Raw genomic sequence first — 17,144 nt, 5'->3', positions numbered from 1 at the left:
TCGCCGCCATGTCGGGTGTAAATCCGAGCTAAATTTTCGCTGGGACATTGCGTCGACATGTCGCCGCAAATTCAATTGAAAACTCAACCACTATTCCGCTGGGACATTTTGTCGACATGTCGCCGCAAGTTCCGTTGAACTTTGTTATTCGTCTTCAGAGGAAATTCCGTCGACATGTCGCCGAAAAATCGAGAGAATGTCCGAGGCGCTAGGACATGCAATGCTGTCGCCGCAAATTTGTATGGCATGTCCCCTGAAAGTCCTAGGCGACATCTGAGAAATCGCCTCGGACTTTCAGACATCTGACAAGGGGAACTTCAGGTATGCGAATCACCGATTTGGATGAATTTTGGATATGTTGTAGAATACCCCGTCATTTGAAGCTGTGTGAAATATTTCGGCGCACTATTCTATACTTTACTGAAAAATCGCGTTTAAAGTAATAGCTTCGGTGACTTATAGGTAAAGCGCCGAGTGGTCTTCAAGCATCACGGCGGTGTAAGGGGTAGAGCTCCTGCCTAAAAGTGAGGAACCCCGCCCGAAACTAGTTACTTTTGGTTTTTCATTCTTTTTTTTTTGCATTTTTAATAATTACCAAATCGGTGATTCGCATACCTGAAGCTCCCCTTGTGAGAAATCTCCTCGGACGATCAGAGGAATTTACGACGACCGGTACTGAAGGGTACATATGTATACATACACATATGTACATATGTATGTACCTGCCCTTCAGAACCAGTCTCCGCAAATTCCTCTGAAAGTCCGAGGCGATATGTCAGATGTCAGATGCTCGTTCGTGTGCCTTCGCCTAACCGCAGCATGAAATGCGCTGGCAGGATTTTTTTCTGTCGACGTCAGTGGTTCGGAATTTGGTACTGAAGGGTGGGAATAGGCATATATGTATGTACATATATTTACAAATATACATACATACATATGCACAAGTGTATTTCTTACAATAATCTTTGCAGTAGTTCAAACTAAATTGAATCTATGTACATATGTATATATATACATATGATACATTGTTTATTTTGCTTAGTATACATTTAAGTACAAATAAATATGTAAATAAATCGGACATTTTTGGGTTGTTGAACGTAAATAGTTAAATGATCATAAGTTCGATGCCGTCGAAATTGTCATACAAAGTACATACATAGATATTGGATAAGTTAAAACTCTGCAACGAACTGTTTAAAACTTTTAGTTTGAATTTTGTTCGGTTACACGCATACGAGGTGCCGAACGTGTTCGTCCCCCGAGGGATATGTGTGCCGGGCTCTGGTTTAGAGTGAATGACAAATTCTTTAGTGTTGCATTCACAAAATATCGATAGGAAGGACTATCGAACCGCCTTAGATAGGAACATCAAACAAAAGATAAAATATCCACGAGCACAACCTCAGGTGCGCCTTGGCGATTTATTTTGTACTCCTTGTGTAATTAACAAAAGAAAATGTATTTTTTTAGCGGGATTATAGCAAATGTTCAAATGTTATGTCAAATTTTGAGATAGTGTTGTCAGATGCCAAATATCGGATACTCCAATACGCGGTCCTTTCGAATCTTTTGTTCGCACTATTCACAACAAACAAAAATATTGTTGAGTTTACAATATTTCTTGATTTTATGGAACAAATATAGTTTAGAATACAATATTCGGCAAGGGCAGCCGAATATTCTTCGATTTCATAATTTAGAGTAAAATATTTGGTTGTCAGGGCGGTCCAACAACGCGCCAAATAAAAAACAGGGTTTGGCAACACTGAAATCTAGCTTTACACGATTTTTCCACTTTTCAACACTGAAATCTCGAGTAGCTTAAGTAAATATTAACCGACATATGTAATTGTTAATTCTGGCTTTCTCATTTAGGGGGAATTGTAGTTATAGATACATTTATACAAATGTATATTCGTACAAATTTACCGCAAACACTACCAGTATGATATAATGCCATCGAAAATTTGATAATTCCTAAAAAAGAAACGTTTTCCATGAAATTTAAGCATTCAACCAAGCTCTTTTTATTTACTATAAAGTAGATGTGGGCATGAACCGAAATTTTGGACCCAACCCGACGCAGCCCATGGGCTGAAGCAGACAAGCACCCGAGAGGTAAAAAAACCGAACCCAAGCCGCCCGCACAAACAAATATAAAAAATAATTACATCTTGTTTTTTCTTCTGCTATACAGTATTTACATTAAATTAGAAAGGTAAATAGTAGAAAAGAATTATATTTTGTTTATGATTTATCCAAATCAGCACTTACATACATAAAATACATATATTTACTAAGTAATAGTATGAATGAAAAAAATTTGGCTTTCTTCAAAGCAGCACTAAAATTACATATTTTTATACAAAAAAGCAACTTATCGAGATTTGCACTTGACAATCTTGTGCGACTTTCGTTTAATATTTTGCCCGATGACGAAAAAAACTCTCTCGCTTGTCGCAGAGCTTACAGGGATACATAAAATATGTTTGGCCACCACTTGTAACAGTTTCAAGTTAGTTCCCAGCTTCCAAAAGTCTAAAATTCCATTATTTGAACAAGTAGTTGTGGCATAATATTTTTCTATCTCTAAATCGATAGCATTCTTTTCAAGTGTCACTTTAAATACCTGTTGTAAAGAAATGCCGAAAGCTGTTAGAATTTAAATTGAAATTAAAATGTTATTTCGTAGTGTTAGGCTACACATAATTTAGCTATAGGAGCATATGATTTATTAGTGTTGTAAGACACACTGTTGTAAGACACACTGTTGTAAGACACAGTGTTGTAATACACTTGAACGCTGATAGCTGAAATTGGAGTGGTTATTCATTTTTATTGGCACTTTTCCAAAAATAATGATTTTCGTGCATTTTTTTATACCCTTTCAAAAAGAGTATATTCATTTTGTATTGGAAACAGTGACTTTCAACAAAAATTTCGTTATTTGCTTGGTAATATTGTAGGCCGTCCATTAGACCTAGATAAAAATTTGGCCACCGTATTTTCATCTTCCATATGCCGCCATCTATACAAACATACATGTATATGTATTTATGTACATATTAAAATGGTTTTACGTTTCTAGGAATAAAATGTAATATAATACTCACCATTGTTACTAGACTTGGGTATAGCTCATGACCCGATAGTAAAATACGTTACATTTTAAGCCATTTAAAAATATTACATATTTTAAAATTTTTTTTCTTTGAACTAGCAGAACAAACTTCTAATTAAAAATATATTTTTTAGCTCCCTTCATTGGGAGTTTAACAAAATTATAAGATAAAATATAACAGAAAATTAAAAACAAAATAAACATTCTTTGAGATCCATTCATTCAACGTAAAATGAGCCAAAAGGGTGAGTGAGCAAAACTGAGCTAGTTAGCAAAACTGAACTACTGAGTCAAAATGAGCTAGTGAGCCAAAATGAGCCATATTGAAGGACCCAGCTCAGTGAGCCATTCATTTTGGCTCACTCGCTCATGAGCTACCCAAGACTACTTGTTACTGTCAATCAGCAACTTGTCCATTCCAAAACCAACTCCAATAGTATTGAAAGAATTACTATACATGATTACTATTTATTTTAAAAAATTCCACTTACTCAAATTTTAGTTTCCATTCGCCAAAACAAGTGTTGGGAAAAATCGCATCGCGTTATTTTTGTTCACTATCGATAGTGAATAGAAAATATTGATGGTGGCGCAGAAACGTAAATATTCGATACCTCGATAGTGCCATCGATAGTTTGTCAGCTCTAGTCCAAAGTTTCTCGAGCTCTAAAAAGTAAAATTCAAGAATAAAAATGTTACGAGAAACTTTCAAAATTTGTTTTGCTCATGTTAAGCGCCATGATGTGGCTTTAACTACTATACGTTTAATGGCAGGCCACTCAAAATGGACGAATATCAAACATTTGAAGGCTGAAAAGGATGGATGTAAAGCAGTTCTGTTTGCAAAGATCTCAAGACAAATACGTCTGGCGATTCAAGAAGGAAATTCTGTAGATCCAGCTTTAAATTCAACGTTGAGATCAGTAATTGATAAAGCTGTGAAACAGAATGTGCCATTTGTCACTATCCAAAATGTTTTAAATAGTTTTCAGAATAACAAATTGCAATTTACGAAACATCGACTAGGTATTCAATATAAAAAAAAAGTATTCGTCATTTGTATAATAAATACGAACAACTTCCCCGGATTTAAAATGGATGCAACAGCCATGATTAGGAAATCTGGGTGTGTAACAATCATACACATATGTACATAGGTACATATATGTATGTATGTACATACATACATATGTACAAATGTATGTATGTATGTATGTACATACATATGTACAAATGTATGTATGTACATGCATATAGAAAGAGTAAATATGTATTATAATTTCCTAGAGGCATTTTCGTTGACGTTAGACACATTTTTGAAGACTTTGGATGGATCAAAGCTCATTATGCTGAGTTATTCTTGTTTGCAAATCGACAAACTTTTGAAGAAAAAGTTTTTGAAGATGCTGTTGAATTTGGAGCCGAAGATGTTCAAATAGTTGATTACAGGAGCGGGACAGTAAACGTAAGTTCTATAATAGAAGAGCCTAATCGAGAGAAAATTAGCCTTATAGAGCAAGCCTTTTTATGCCGGCCTCTCAAAAAGCTTCGTGTTTGTGGGTAACACCATTTAAAAAAATTGCATTTTAAAATTGTAGCCTTTTTTGCGCTCGATTAGCACCCCCTACAAAAAAAGATAAATTTATTTTAAGAAGGAAGAAAACAATTACAATATTTTAAGAGTTTAGAGTCCAAACTTTAGACTAAGAACTAGGCCTTTTCTACTTAGATATTTATTTACATACATACATATGTATGTATGTACATACATATGTATGACATATGGCGTATGCGATGACATAACTATTAGGGGAAAAAAAGACAAAGAAGTAGAAAAACCGCAAGGAAATTTATTACAAGCTAAATTAAACACTAAAAATACGACTAAAAATACACCTAAATGGCTATGCCAGATTGTTTACATATATGCGTATACATACATATGTATGTTGAATCATGACACTTGGTTGTGAAATTTTGCGTTTCGCGATAATCTAATTATTAGATTCTAATATCTAGCATTGCTCGCAAATAACTGTTGACACTTTTCCATTGTCTGCAAATAAGTGTCTTTGACTGACACTATAATAAAGACTCAGACAGAAACTGTTCTTGTCGCGACTGACTTAGGTCGCTCGCGCTCTGATCGAGACAGTCATTTCTGTTTTCATTTCGCTCAAGTCAAACACTGATCGATTGCTTGAGTTTTTTTTTTAACTTTTAATATATATTTGTTGAATCTACTCTTAAATTAGAGCCTAACAACAAGTTTGAGATATTTTTCTTAATCTAGTACTTAAGATAAATCCTGGGGATATTGCAGGCGGCCCGAATCACTTGTTATTGGGTTGGTCTGTCATTTCTTTTAAGACGAGTTCTATTATTGGTTCGCGTAAGGGAATTGGCAAGAACATTTGGTTGTACATCCAGTTTCGCAGAATACTTTAGTTGTTGACTACCAATTTCAGATTTTACGCTAGGTATATTTAGATCATTTTGAATGTTGTCGTTCCGTATATACCACGGGGACCCCGTGATTGATCTTAAAATCGTCGACTGCGCTCTTTGTATAATATCGACATTGCTGGTACTTGCATTTCCCCATAGTACGGCTCCGTAAGTCCAGATGGGTTTCAGTACGGAGTTGTATAGGAGGACTTTATACTCCAGACGTGGAGGGGACCGAGCATTGATGATCCAATGTAGGCTACTCGCTTTCAGTTTAAGCTGTGACTTTTTTGCTTCGATGTGCTTGCGCCAAGTTAGTCTTCTGTCTAGGTGGATGCCAAGGTTCATAAGTGACATCCACGGCTTGAGGAACTGGTACGTTGTTTAGCATTAGAGCTGGACAGTTTCTTCTGTTAAGCGTAAATGTAACATGTTTGCATTTCTGCTCGTTGACCCGGATACGCCAGGTTGCTAGCCATTCCTCTACCACCTTGAGGTGTTCCTCTAATTATGCAGAGGCTTGTATTGGGCATTTTGATCTGCTGAGGATTCCCGTGTCATCGGCAAAAGTGGACGTTGTAAGTCCTAAACTCGTTGGTAAGTCTGCAGTGTACAGTAGATAGAGCAATAGGCCGAGTACACTGCCATGCCACACCAGCTTTGATTTCAAAATCAGCCGAGACGGATCCAATACATCTTACAGCGAATTGCCTATTGTAAAGGTAAGATTCCATGAGTTTGTGGGTGTACTGTGGCAGTTTTTGCCGGATTTTGAACATCAGACCCTCCAGCCAAACTCTATCGAAAGCCTGGGCAACGTCGAGAAAGACAGCCGCACAGTATTCTTTTAGTTCGAATGCTGTTCGTATTTCGGATGTTATGCGATTGACTTGTTCAATTGTACCATGTTTTTCGCGGAAGCCGAACTGGTGTGAAGGGATTGTGTTCTCCGATGCCAGAAATGAGTTTAGTCGGATCTGCAGGACCTTTTCAAAAAGCTTCGAAAGACATGGCAGCAAACTAATTGGCCTATAGGATGATGGCTGGGTTTTGTCCTTTCCCACTTTAGGAATCATGATGATAGTGGACCTTTTCCATGCTCTTGGGAAGTAGCCAATTCTTATTATAGCGTTAAACAATTTGCAGATGTATGTATTGTATGGCAATGATAGGGAGTTCTAGGATAAATTTCGGTGTGATTAGGTCATGGCCAGGGGTTTTTTAGGCTTTATGTGGTTTTTAATAACTGCAGTGATCTCGTCCGATTGGAGTTCCGAGTACTCACTATCCGTTAATGTGCTCGAAGGGGGAAGTACAGATGAGTTTGATGTTGGATTTGGCTGGAAAACCATTTTAAGATGTGTGGCAAATACGAATGCCCTCTCTTCGTCACTGCGGGCCCATCCACCGGTTGGACTCCTTATCGGTGAAATTGTCTCTGTAAGAGCGCTTAAAGTTGGGTGGGCTTTCCACAGAGGATGTTTGGTGCTGGTTGGGCTGAGCTTTTGCTTGAGTTAAATGAAGAAAATTGTCTTTTGCGTATATATGGGTAAACACACGCGATTGATGCGTTCTTACCCTTCATTACCTGTCGCCGCAAATTCCTCGGAAAATCCGAGGCAATTTGTCAGATGTCGCCTCAGAATTTCAGGGGACATGCCATACAAATTTGCGGCGGCATTTAGCATTGTGTGTCCTAGCGCCTCCATTCCATCGATTTTTCGGCGACATATCGCCGGAATTTCCTCTGAAGACGAATAACAAAGTCGCTCGTGTGTTCAACAAAACTTGCGGCGACATTTCGACGGAATGTCCCAGCAAAATAGTGGTTGATTTTTCAATCGAAGTAGCGGCGACATGTCGACGCAATGTCCCAGCGAAATTATAGCTCGGATTTACAATCGACATTGCGGCGACATTGTCGATGGAATATCCCCGCATTTTCCCAAAAATAAATAAAAACTTGATTTGATTTGGTTTTCTAACACGCATTGGTTTTCATTTAATAACATATGTACACATACATTTAAATCTGTTTATTTTTATTCTTAAATATAGTACATTAAATTTAAATATTTATGTATATTTACATTTTTCTTACGTTTTTTATTGCTTTACTTCTTTTGGCTTGTGACAACCAATATCTTAGCACATTCTCCGCCGGCTCATCCGGAATCGGATTTTGGATGGATTCTAAAAAGAACAAAATTGATTAGGGAATGAAAACTTCATAATATTTTAATAACACTTACCTTTATTACTGTATACACTGAATTTGAAAAAATTCAACAGTTCCTGCCCCTACGAAATTCAATCGCGAATGAACAAAGAAACGAAAAGTACAAAGCGACGCGCGCAGGAGTTGGAAAAAACAATAACAACAATGCACTGACGAACGAAGTGAAGTGGTGTAGACAAAAATCATCATGCTTTACTTCTTCCAATTTTTTTTTCAAATGAGAAATATATATATATGTATGTATGTACAACGACGACATTAGCTCGTTCGGGTGCCTTCGGCTAACCTCAGCATGAAATGCGCTGGCAGAATTTTTTTCCGGCGACGTCAGTAGTTCGGAATATGTGGCGATTTTGTCCCCAGCGACATTTGGTACTGAAGGGTATTTACGTTTATGTATATGTATGTATGTATGTATTTACATGTACACGGCAGGCAAAGATCATTTCTGTTGAGTTTTTCAGTCAAACTGTCTTTTGTTGAGACTCTTTGTGTGACCAAAAATCGTATTACTCTTTACGCGACACTCATTTGAGAGCGTCACACGAATGAGTCAATGCAAAGCGCTTGACAAAAAACAATTTAAAACAAAACAAAAAGTGCCGCTCAGAGAGAGATCGTTTCTGGAGAATCTTTTCGGTTATGATACGAAGCAGAGCATATGAGAAAAAACGATCAACTGTCATTTGCGAGCTATGATATCTACCAATTCAGCATTGGCCCGACAATGTAGGTCAAACGTACTTAGAATGATGATGACGATAAACAAAAACATAAAAAATTATTTTTGATTGTTTTTGTGAGTATTAATTTTAGTTTATTATGATTTAAGAAAATATTAAGTAATGCTAGTACGATTGGTAGTACACCCAAATATGCGGTTGTCCTGGAGGTTTACAAGCTTTCAATGTAATTAAGAGAAATAGCATCTTTAAAATCTTCCACTGTGTGGTACTGCTTTCCTTAGCTATAAATTTTACTAACATTTTCCACAATGTTGAGATCGGGCAAGTAAGAGAAAGCCAAGCGCTCCACAGTGGTTCCGCTTGTATGGAAGCGCTGCCTAAAATGATTTTTATGGCACTAGAAGGCTGAAAGTTTTACCAAGCTTCTTTAGTAGTGTTTGTAGTTAAAATGAAGCAAGTAAGTCGACTCGTCGACTTGGGTATACCATACACCAGGTGAAACAAATATTTCAAATTTCGAAAACCAAATGTTTGTCTATTAAATTCTTTTTACATGTCTTATACTATGTGCTATCTCGCTCACTCTACGAACACACGAGCACTCTAGCGCCACCACTAGCCCAGGGCCAATTCTGGCCTTGTGGACCGCTTAGTAAAATACGTTCATAAGCATATTTTGCATGCTTCTAGTCCGATTTCAATAAAATGTGGTAATTTGATAGAAATAGATAAGATAAATTAGTCTGCCGAATTTGAATGCGATAGTCAAAAAAATACAGGAGGAAATCGGTTTTTTCTAAATTATGGAGGCGGAAGTGGGCGTGGCAAAATGTGAAAATATATAAATTCTCCGCGCATACTATGCCAGTATACATACTAAATTTGGTGACTTTAGCTTTGTTAGTTTTTGATAAAATCAGTTCTGTTTAATTTGCGGGGGCGGAAGTGGACGTGGCAAAATGTTTAAATAGCCAATATCTGCGCGTCTATTAAGCTAGTCTACATACCAAATTTAATGTCGGTAGCTATCATAGTTTTTAAGGAAATCAGTTTTATGTAAATTCCGGGGGCGGAAGGGGGCGTGGCAAAAAGTTTAAACAATTAGTTTCTGCGCGCTAACTAAACGAGCATATAAACCAAATTTGATGTCTCTAGCTATTATACTTTTTAAGAAAAACAGTTTTGTGTGATTCCAGGGGGCGTAAGGGGGCGTGGCAAAAAGTTTGAAGAATTAATTTCTGCGCGCTAACTAATCGGGTATACAAACTAAATTTGATGTCTCTAGCTGTCATATGTTTTAAGAAAAACAGTTTTATGTGATTACTGGGGGCGTAGGGGGCGTGGCCGAAATTCCAATTAACTCTGTACATGTGCATAATACACGAGTATACATACCAAATTTGGTGGCTCTAGCTCTTACTGTCTCCGAGATCTGCGTGTTCATACAGACGGACGGACGGACGGACGGACAGACGGACATGGCTAGATCGACTCGGCTGTTGATCCTGATTAAGAATATATATACTTTATAGGGTCGGAGAAGCTTCCTTCTGCCTGTTACATACATTTTGGCGACTTTAATATACCATTTCACCCTATGGGTGTATGGTATAAAAATCTGCAAACCAATGAACCACAAACAATAAGATGTGCCAATTTAAACAATAACAATTTAAGAGCTCTTTAAATACTAAAAAAAAATTACAGTGATTGTAACTTCAAAATTATACAAAATTCTAGGATGTCTCCTCAAGTAGGCTATAAACTGAAGGAAAAAAAATAAATTATTTTTTTTTTTCAATTTTTCTCTGCCCAGTAATATATAGGTCGGACCGTAAAAGCAAGTAATTAATTATGTATGTCTGTATTTGTAACTGTTGGCGACATTTTGCGAGTGTCAGTCTGCATATCTTTATTGTTCGCCTCTGCAGCTTCCTCCGAGAGCTCTCCAATTGAAACAATTCCGTGCTGCATAACAGCAGATCCGTGAATGAGCACCTTATGAACAGTCGCCGGCAAATAGTACTACTGATACTCCTTGATTAATCCTTTGGCAGTATCTAGGGCATATTCATTAAATTTTTCTAAGTTGATTTTGTGCAATAAGGTGGAGCAACGATGAATCAGATTTTCATTCAGGCCTGTAATTTCTGCAGACAAACGAGGATTTGAAAAAAATGCCATCGTTCGATGTTCCTTTGCCACCATCTCTAGGCTGGTTTACTATTAAGCCCATTTTATCCGGAAAGTCCCGTTGTACTTCTTTCTTTTTTTCTAAAACTTTCTGTTTTTGTTGGGGCCCTCTGGCCTGCCACATTTTTATGACCGACTTGTAAAAAAGGTGAAGAATGTATTCAAAGAATCTTATTTTTGTGGAGATAGGCCAAACTCGAAATATTTTTTTGTCCAAACATTCATTCAACTTGTTCATCTCCGTTGGCCATTGTAGCATTTAGTGGAGTGCGATTCACTTAAATCGTTATAAACTTTTCCATCCACCATAGTTAATTGTAAGCTATGCTCAACGGATATTTTTCTATTTTGGACACAGTTCTGTAGGAATTAGAAATTTTATTTTCTCCTTAAAATATTTCTCCTCTGATTTTGATACTTCGTTCGTCTCTTTTTTAAAGTGGGATCGAATTGGTCTGCAATAACGTGTTGACGAAGGCCGAGGGTTCTTCCAAATAATTGTTTGATCGTTTTTTGAAATAAGTTGAAGAGGTACGTAAGATGTAACGAATAAATTTTTGTCGTCTACATCATTATTAAAAAACGTTTGCTTGTACTCGGTATGGTCCGTACTTCCATCAAAACCCCACCTTCCAATTAACAGATTAGCATCAGAATTATCTGCTATTGTTTAAATAACATTAGATTGAAGCACAACTACATATGCTCGAGGCTGTGTTATCTAACAAGCTTTTCGACTTCAGCATAGGATTCGTCCACAGACCTGTGGTCAGGATATCTATCTTTTGTGGTCCTTAAAATGCATTTATGGGTCGGCAAAAAATCTAATGATATTTTGCTGTTTACAAAATTTCGTATCAGAAAATATTGGTGTTTCGTCATTCCATTAAGATAGAAATGACTTCTGTGGGATCCGCTGGCAAAACATTTTGGCTTTGATTTTCGTTGCGTAATGCAGAGACAGCGGTCTCATTAATTTCGACCAGCTAAGCTACACGCGTTCTCGTTGAAGACTCCATAAAATAGAGTTTTCCACGGCCACTGTACGTTATCCGTATTTTTCAATATAATTGACTTCATTCAGCCACTCAGACTCATACAGAATATTACTTACGTTTATAACGCTTCCAAAAGTCAACAATTTTTTTGCAAATGTACTCAGTTGGTTTAATACACGCATTCAATTCATCCTTAAAGTCATTGTTTTTAAAATTTTGTTGTACATCAGCAATTACTTCTCTTAACTTTTCAGCGTGTGTTCAAATTAAATGTTCAAAACAAAAATTTAATAAATATTATGAGGTTTTAATACAAAATGAAAACCACAAGTAAAGACGAAAACAAACACAGGGGCTCTGCTAGGCAAGTTTGATCTTGAAAAAATAAGAAGATGCGTTAGATTATTAATTATTTCACACACATCTGCAAGTTTCTGCAGCTGACTTAAACACTTGTATAAAGTAAAAACTTAGATTAATGCAATGAATATAATATCTATGGGATAATCGGAGGGGAACACAACTAAAACTTAAAGTAAACATACAAATCATGCACTAAGTAATAAAAATAAAGGTTACATAAAACGAAACATTTTAAAAAAGACAAATACACAATATAGTTTTTAATAATTTACTAAAATAAAATAAACACCTTTAACTTAAAAATCCATTGATAATTTATAAATGTTTATGCGTTTGGTTCCGGTTTGCCATTGTTAAATTTGAACAGTGCACTCCTTTGTTCGTTCGAGCTGAGAGGTGCCTTAGTAAGTAATGGCCGCCAAACTATTACATCACCTGCACGGCTATGTAACCGGCCCAAAAAATGTTTTTCCTTTCGGAGACCGTGGTAGTGTTTGAATAGTCATCGGCTCCTTCTAAATCAAACAATTTCTCGTCTGATAAGACACCAGCGCTGCCACTATTTTGACCATGCCATATTTTGTCGACAGAATTTTTTTTTTTTTTTTAATTTGATGCGATTAATAGTATCGCACTTAGCTTTTATTCTCCGGACATTCCGAACACTGGCTTTAATAATGGTCCAGCGTCATGCGAATTTGAGGCCTGTTTTAAAATTGCTCGCCTGTCATCAGCTGAAACGACGTTGGACGGCCTTCCAATGCAATAGTGCATTTCCAAAGCTTGAAAATTTATTCAGATAAAAGTATATAAGATGATTTTAAAAAAATATGAAACCTATGAAGATATTTGTGTTATTTTCGGTTATACTATTCTTATGGTCTATTTAGGGTCAAGAGTAAGGTGGCCACTGCAATGAATCAACATTTTATGATTTAATCCACTATTTAATCATCCGGGTTGTGTGGATTGGACCATTATAATGTTGGAAATGCCGTTAACGATTTAAAAACAAATTTTTTAAATGTGGAGAAGCAGTTTTGTTTTTAGTACGTGTTTGTTTGAGTTGCATTTCTGTTGGTGGTTCATGTTGTTTTGCATTCATGTTCTACTTGAATCTAGATACCGAATTAAATGACGCCGTTCTAATAATCTACAGACAGACCTAGATCGACTTGACTTCAACAGCTGGACAAGAATTGAAATCCTTTATGCAGTCGGAAAAGCTGGTGACTTTAATATACTATTCCAAAAATAGCTACTATCGGTAGAATTATGAATCCAGCAAAAATTGACGATGGTTTTTTAAAAGAGTTAATAGTTGGAATTTATTTAAATCTTAATTTGGTCAGTCTTCTAGTCTAAAAATGCAGGTTAAAATACGTCGTGTTTTTATGGCCGTATGGTGGGTTTTATAATATTGGTTAGATGTTTGTAACGCACAGAAGCAGACGTTTCCGAAACTATTTTTATACCATACACCCATAGGGTGAAATGGTATATTAAAGTCGCCAAAATGTATGTAACAGGCAGAAGGAAGCTTCTCCGACCCTATAAAGTATATATATTCTTGATCAGGATGAACATCCGAGTCGATCTAGCCATGTCCGTCAGTCCGTCCGTCCGTCCGTCCGTATGAACACGCAGATCTCGGAGACTATAAGAGCTAGAGCCACCAAATTTGGTATGTATACTCGTGTATTATGCACATGTACAGAGTTAATTGGAATTTCAGCCACGCCCCCTTACGCCCCCAGGAATCACATAAAACTGTTTTTCTTAAAAAGTATAATAGCTAGAGACATCAAATTTGGTATGCAGACTAGTTTAATAGACGCGCAGAAACTGGCTGTTTAAAAATTTTGCCACGCCCACTTCCGCCCCCGCAAATTAAACAAAACTGATTTTATCAAAAACAAACAAAGCTAAAGTCACCAAATTTAGTATGTATACTGGCTTAGTATGCGCGCAAAGTATATACATTTTCATATTTTGCCACGCCCACTTCCGCCTCCACAATTAAGAATAAACCGATTTCCTCCTGTATTTTTTTGACTATCGCATTCAAATTCGGCAGACTAATTAATCTTATCTATTTCTACCAAACTACCAAATTTTATTGAAATCGGACTAGAAACATGCAAAATATGCGTATGAACGTATTTTACTAAGCGGTCCACAAGGCCAGAATTGGCCGTTGGCTAGTAGCGGCGCTAGAGTGCTCGTGTGTACGTAGAGTGAGCGAGATAGCACATACTATGAAACATGTAAAAACAATTTAATAGACATACATATGTACATTTGGTTTTCGAAATTTGAAATATTTGTTTCACCTGGTGTATGGTATACCCAAGTCGACGAGTCGACTTACTTGCTTCATTTTTTAAGATCGGACCACTATATCATATAGTTATAGAAGAAACATAGGTGAAGAAATGGGAGAATTTTTATGAAATTTACTTATATGATAGTATAAGTTATATAATTAATCTTAGATCACGAAATTTTAATCAGAACGGATAAATAGAATACAAGTTACAGTCAATATAAATCGGATCTGTTAAAACGCTGGCAGCCCTGCCAGCAGCGTACTACGTCATTGCTCGAAACAACAGAGCACATGCATAGATGCAATGCTACATAAACTGTATGTGTATGCGTGCTAATCGCGGCAAGCATATAAAAGGGGATGGGGAAGAAAAAAAAAGATAAATGGAAATGATATTTGGAAGGTTTTATAGAAATAGAGTTTGGAACATGTAAAAATATTATGACCAAGGACTGCCGGGGTACCTAAACTTCGTCACAGCTTAAGTTAGCTTCTTTGATGTTGTATTTATTGAACAGGCCGGTAAACAAGTTGCATAAAAATCAACATCAAAATCAACTATGCTGAGAAAGGCATGTATAACTTAAGAATGAATTTCACAAAAACCTTTCTAAGAGTTCCTACTCGTAACAAACTAATTTGTAAAAATGATAAGCACACATTTTCTGCTACTATGCGGAAAAGAATTTTTCAGAATTACTGTATATCTATGAAGCCCAATACACTTTTATGGGCTCTAGTGGGAAAAAAAACTTTCGCCTCCAAAAGAATGAAGCCAGGCCTAGGCGAAAATTAAAAACAAAATCAAAAGCGGATACTCGGAATTAGGGGGAAAAAAATAGTTTTCCCCAATATTTCTGTATTGTAATATTGTGTAATAATAATCGTTGTGTTTTATCTTGACGGTAAAAACCGAATGAATTTTATTTTAAAATTGTTCTCGAGCTTAGCCTAAGAATCCTTAAGTGTATAAGTTTTGCCGCTGGAGGCAGCAAAACGAGAGAGCGTAGTATGTATGTATATGCATATGGCATATGTATTTGACAGGCGCATAAGGCTTAGGGAATATGCTGACGAGGCAGATCCCACGCTGGTGGTCAGCCACACATAAGTGGGGTAACATTACATTTGTATATATTTTGCGCTCGCCTTATTTATGCATAGCGACAAAGTGTCACTATGAGAACATGAAGTATACACTATCTTGTGTTAAGCATATGACGATTTTATATGTAGAATACTCTACATTGCGTCGGGTATTATTGTTCTATTACTGAACATACCACACCTCCCTCTTTTTAAAAATAACGTAGTATTTATACGTAGTTATTTAAAGGGTTACGTCACCCCTGAGGTTAAAAAAACAGGTGAAAAAAAGAATTTATGATGTGCGACCAGTATACAATGTAGGAAAAAACTTTTATTACACACAGATTGAGGGTACATTCAAGAATATTTTGAGAAAAAAAATTTTTTTTTAATAAAATGGCGGAGATATGGGCCGTCAAGTACCACCATGATTCCAAATTCCTTGCAGGTGGGGTGACAAATTTCTCGGCTAGGCATCACCAAAAAAATCAAAAAAAAAAAATTTTGTTGTTCAGGAAGGCTATGGCTATCCGCCCACGTAGGATTTGTTTTTTTTATTTTTTTTTGGCAAAATGGCGGCTGTTAAGAAAATTCATAACTTCCAAACAGGATCTTAAATCAAATAAATCCTACGTGAGCGGATACCCAACACTGTAAAGAATACGTGGAAAATTTGAGCTAAATCGGTCGAGTAGATTCGGAGATATTTGACACCCCGGTTCAAAAAAAAGTAGTTTCGAGAAAAACGCAAAAGAAAAAAATGTACCGCGTCATCATCGACTCGTCCGCGCTCACTTCTAAACGCTCTATCTTCGGAACTAGTTCGAATACCGATATGATGTAACGCGTAAAAGAAACTATAGAGGATTTTAAGAGCCAAATCGTTTTCTTTTCCAGGGGTGGCGTAACCTCTTAATTAAATTTAATGTTTTTTTTTTGTGTTGTTTTTATTTTGCTTTTTCTATTTCTTGTAAAATTACTTAATTATCTATATATATAAAATTGTAAGCCGTTTTTTTTGTAATTTAATAAGTCATTCAGGAATCAACCAATTTTGCCCATTTTTTTTGTAAATGGGGTTTTTTCCAAAAGAAAGTTAATTTTCAGTTTAACCAATTAACTAAAGGCGTTTTAAAATGAACGAATAAAATGAATTCAAATAACGAACCAGTGTTGTACAACGTATACCTCTAACGTATAGTGTTGTATAACATATAGGTTTAATATATATTAATATATATTATATATATAAAATTGTAAGCCGTTTTTTTTTTTTAATCTAATAAGGAATTAATATGAGGAATCAACCAGTTTCGCCCATTTTTTGTTTTTAAATATTCGTTATGGCCCAAGGAAAGATTGTTTTTCCAAAAGGAAGCTAATTTTGAATTTAACCAATTAACTTAAGGCGTTTTAAAACGTATGAATACAGCATTTAGGCATGATCGCACCTAATCGTCCTATGCAAGATTTATTTGAACGAGAATTGCAACGCGAACAACATTTCCAATGTGATGAATTGCGTGCGTTTGCTCTAACTTCGGAAGTGGGGAACACATTCCACAATTGAATGTTCAACAAAAAAATGCATACGATAGAATTACGCAAGCTGTTATAAACAACAATCATGGTTTATATTTTTGGACGCTCCTGGTGGCACTGGAAAGACATTTCT

The 17,144-nt window shown here is 36.3% G+C and overlaps 1 protein-coding gene and 1 long non-coding RNA gene across 2 annotated transcripts in view; both read left to right on the top strand.

The window, feature by feature from the left end:
- The window catches only part of LOC137574978 (uncharacterized), a 106,329-nt gene that overhangs the window by 19,944 nt on the left and 69,241 nt on the right, over positions 1 to 17,144 (top strand). The window lies entirely within an intron of this gene.
- Positions 3,747 to 17,144, top strand: part of LOC137574977 (probable transcriptional regulatory protein MYPU_6240) — a 50,644-nt gene continuing 37,246 nt past the window's right edge. Inside the window, exons 1-2 of the mRNA XM_068287399.1 lie at positions 3,747 to 4,250; positions 4,412 to 4,589. Coding sequence (XP_068143500.1) covers positions 3,817 to 4,250; positions 4,412 to 4,589 — 612 coding nt within the window. The 5' untranslated portion in view covers positions 3,747 to 3,816. The remainder of the gene's footprint in view (positions 4,251 to 4,411; positions 4,590 to 17,144) is intronic.

Source organism: Drosophila tropicalis, unplaced genomic scaffold (genome assembly GCF_018151085.1).
Source record: "Drosophila tropicalis isolate 14030-0801.00 unplaced genomic scaffold, ASM1815108v1 contig_527, whole genome shotgun sequence".
Taxonomy (NCBI): Eukaryota; Metazoa; Arthropoda; class Insecta; order Diptera; family Drosophilidae; genus Drosophila; species Drosophila tropicalis.
The sequence above is the reverse complement of the archived record's forward strand: the minus strand, read 5'-3'. Positions and strand labels throughout refer to the sequence as shown.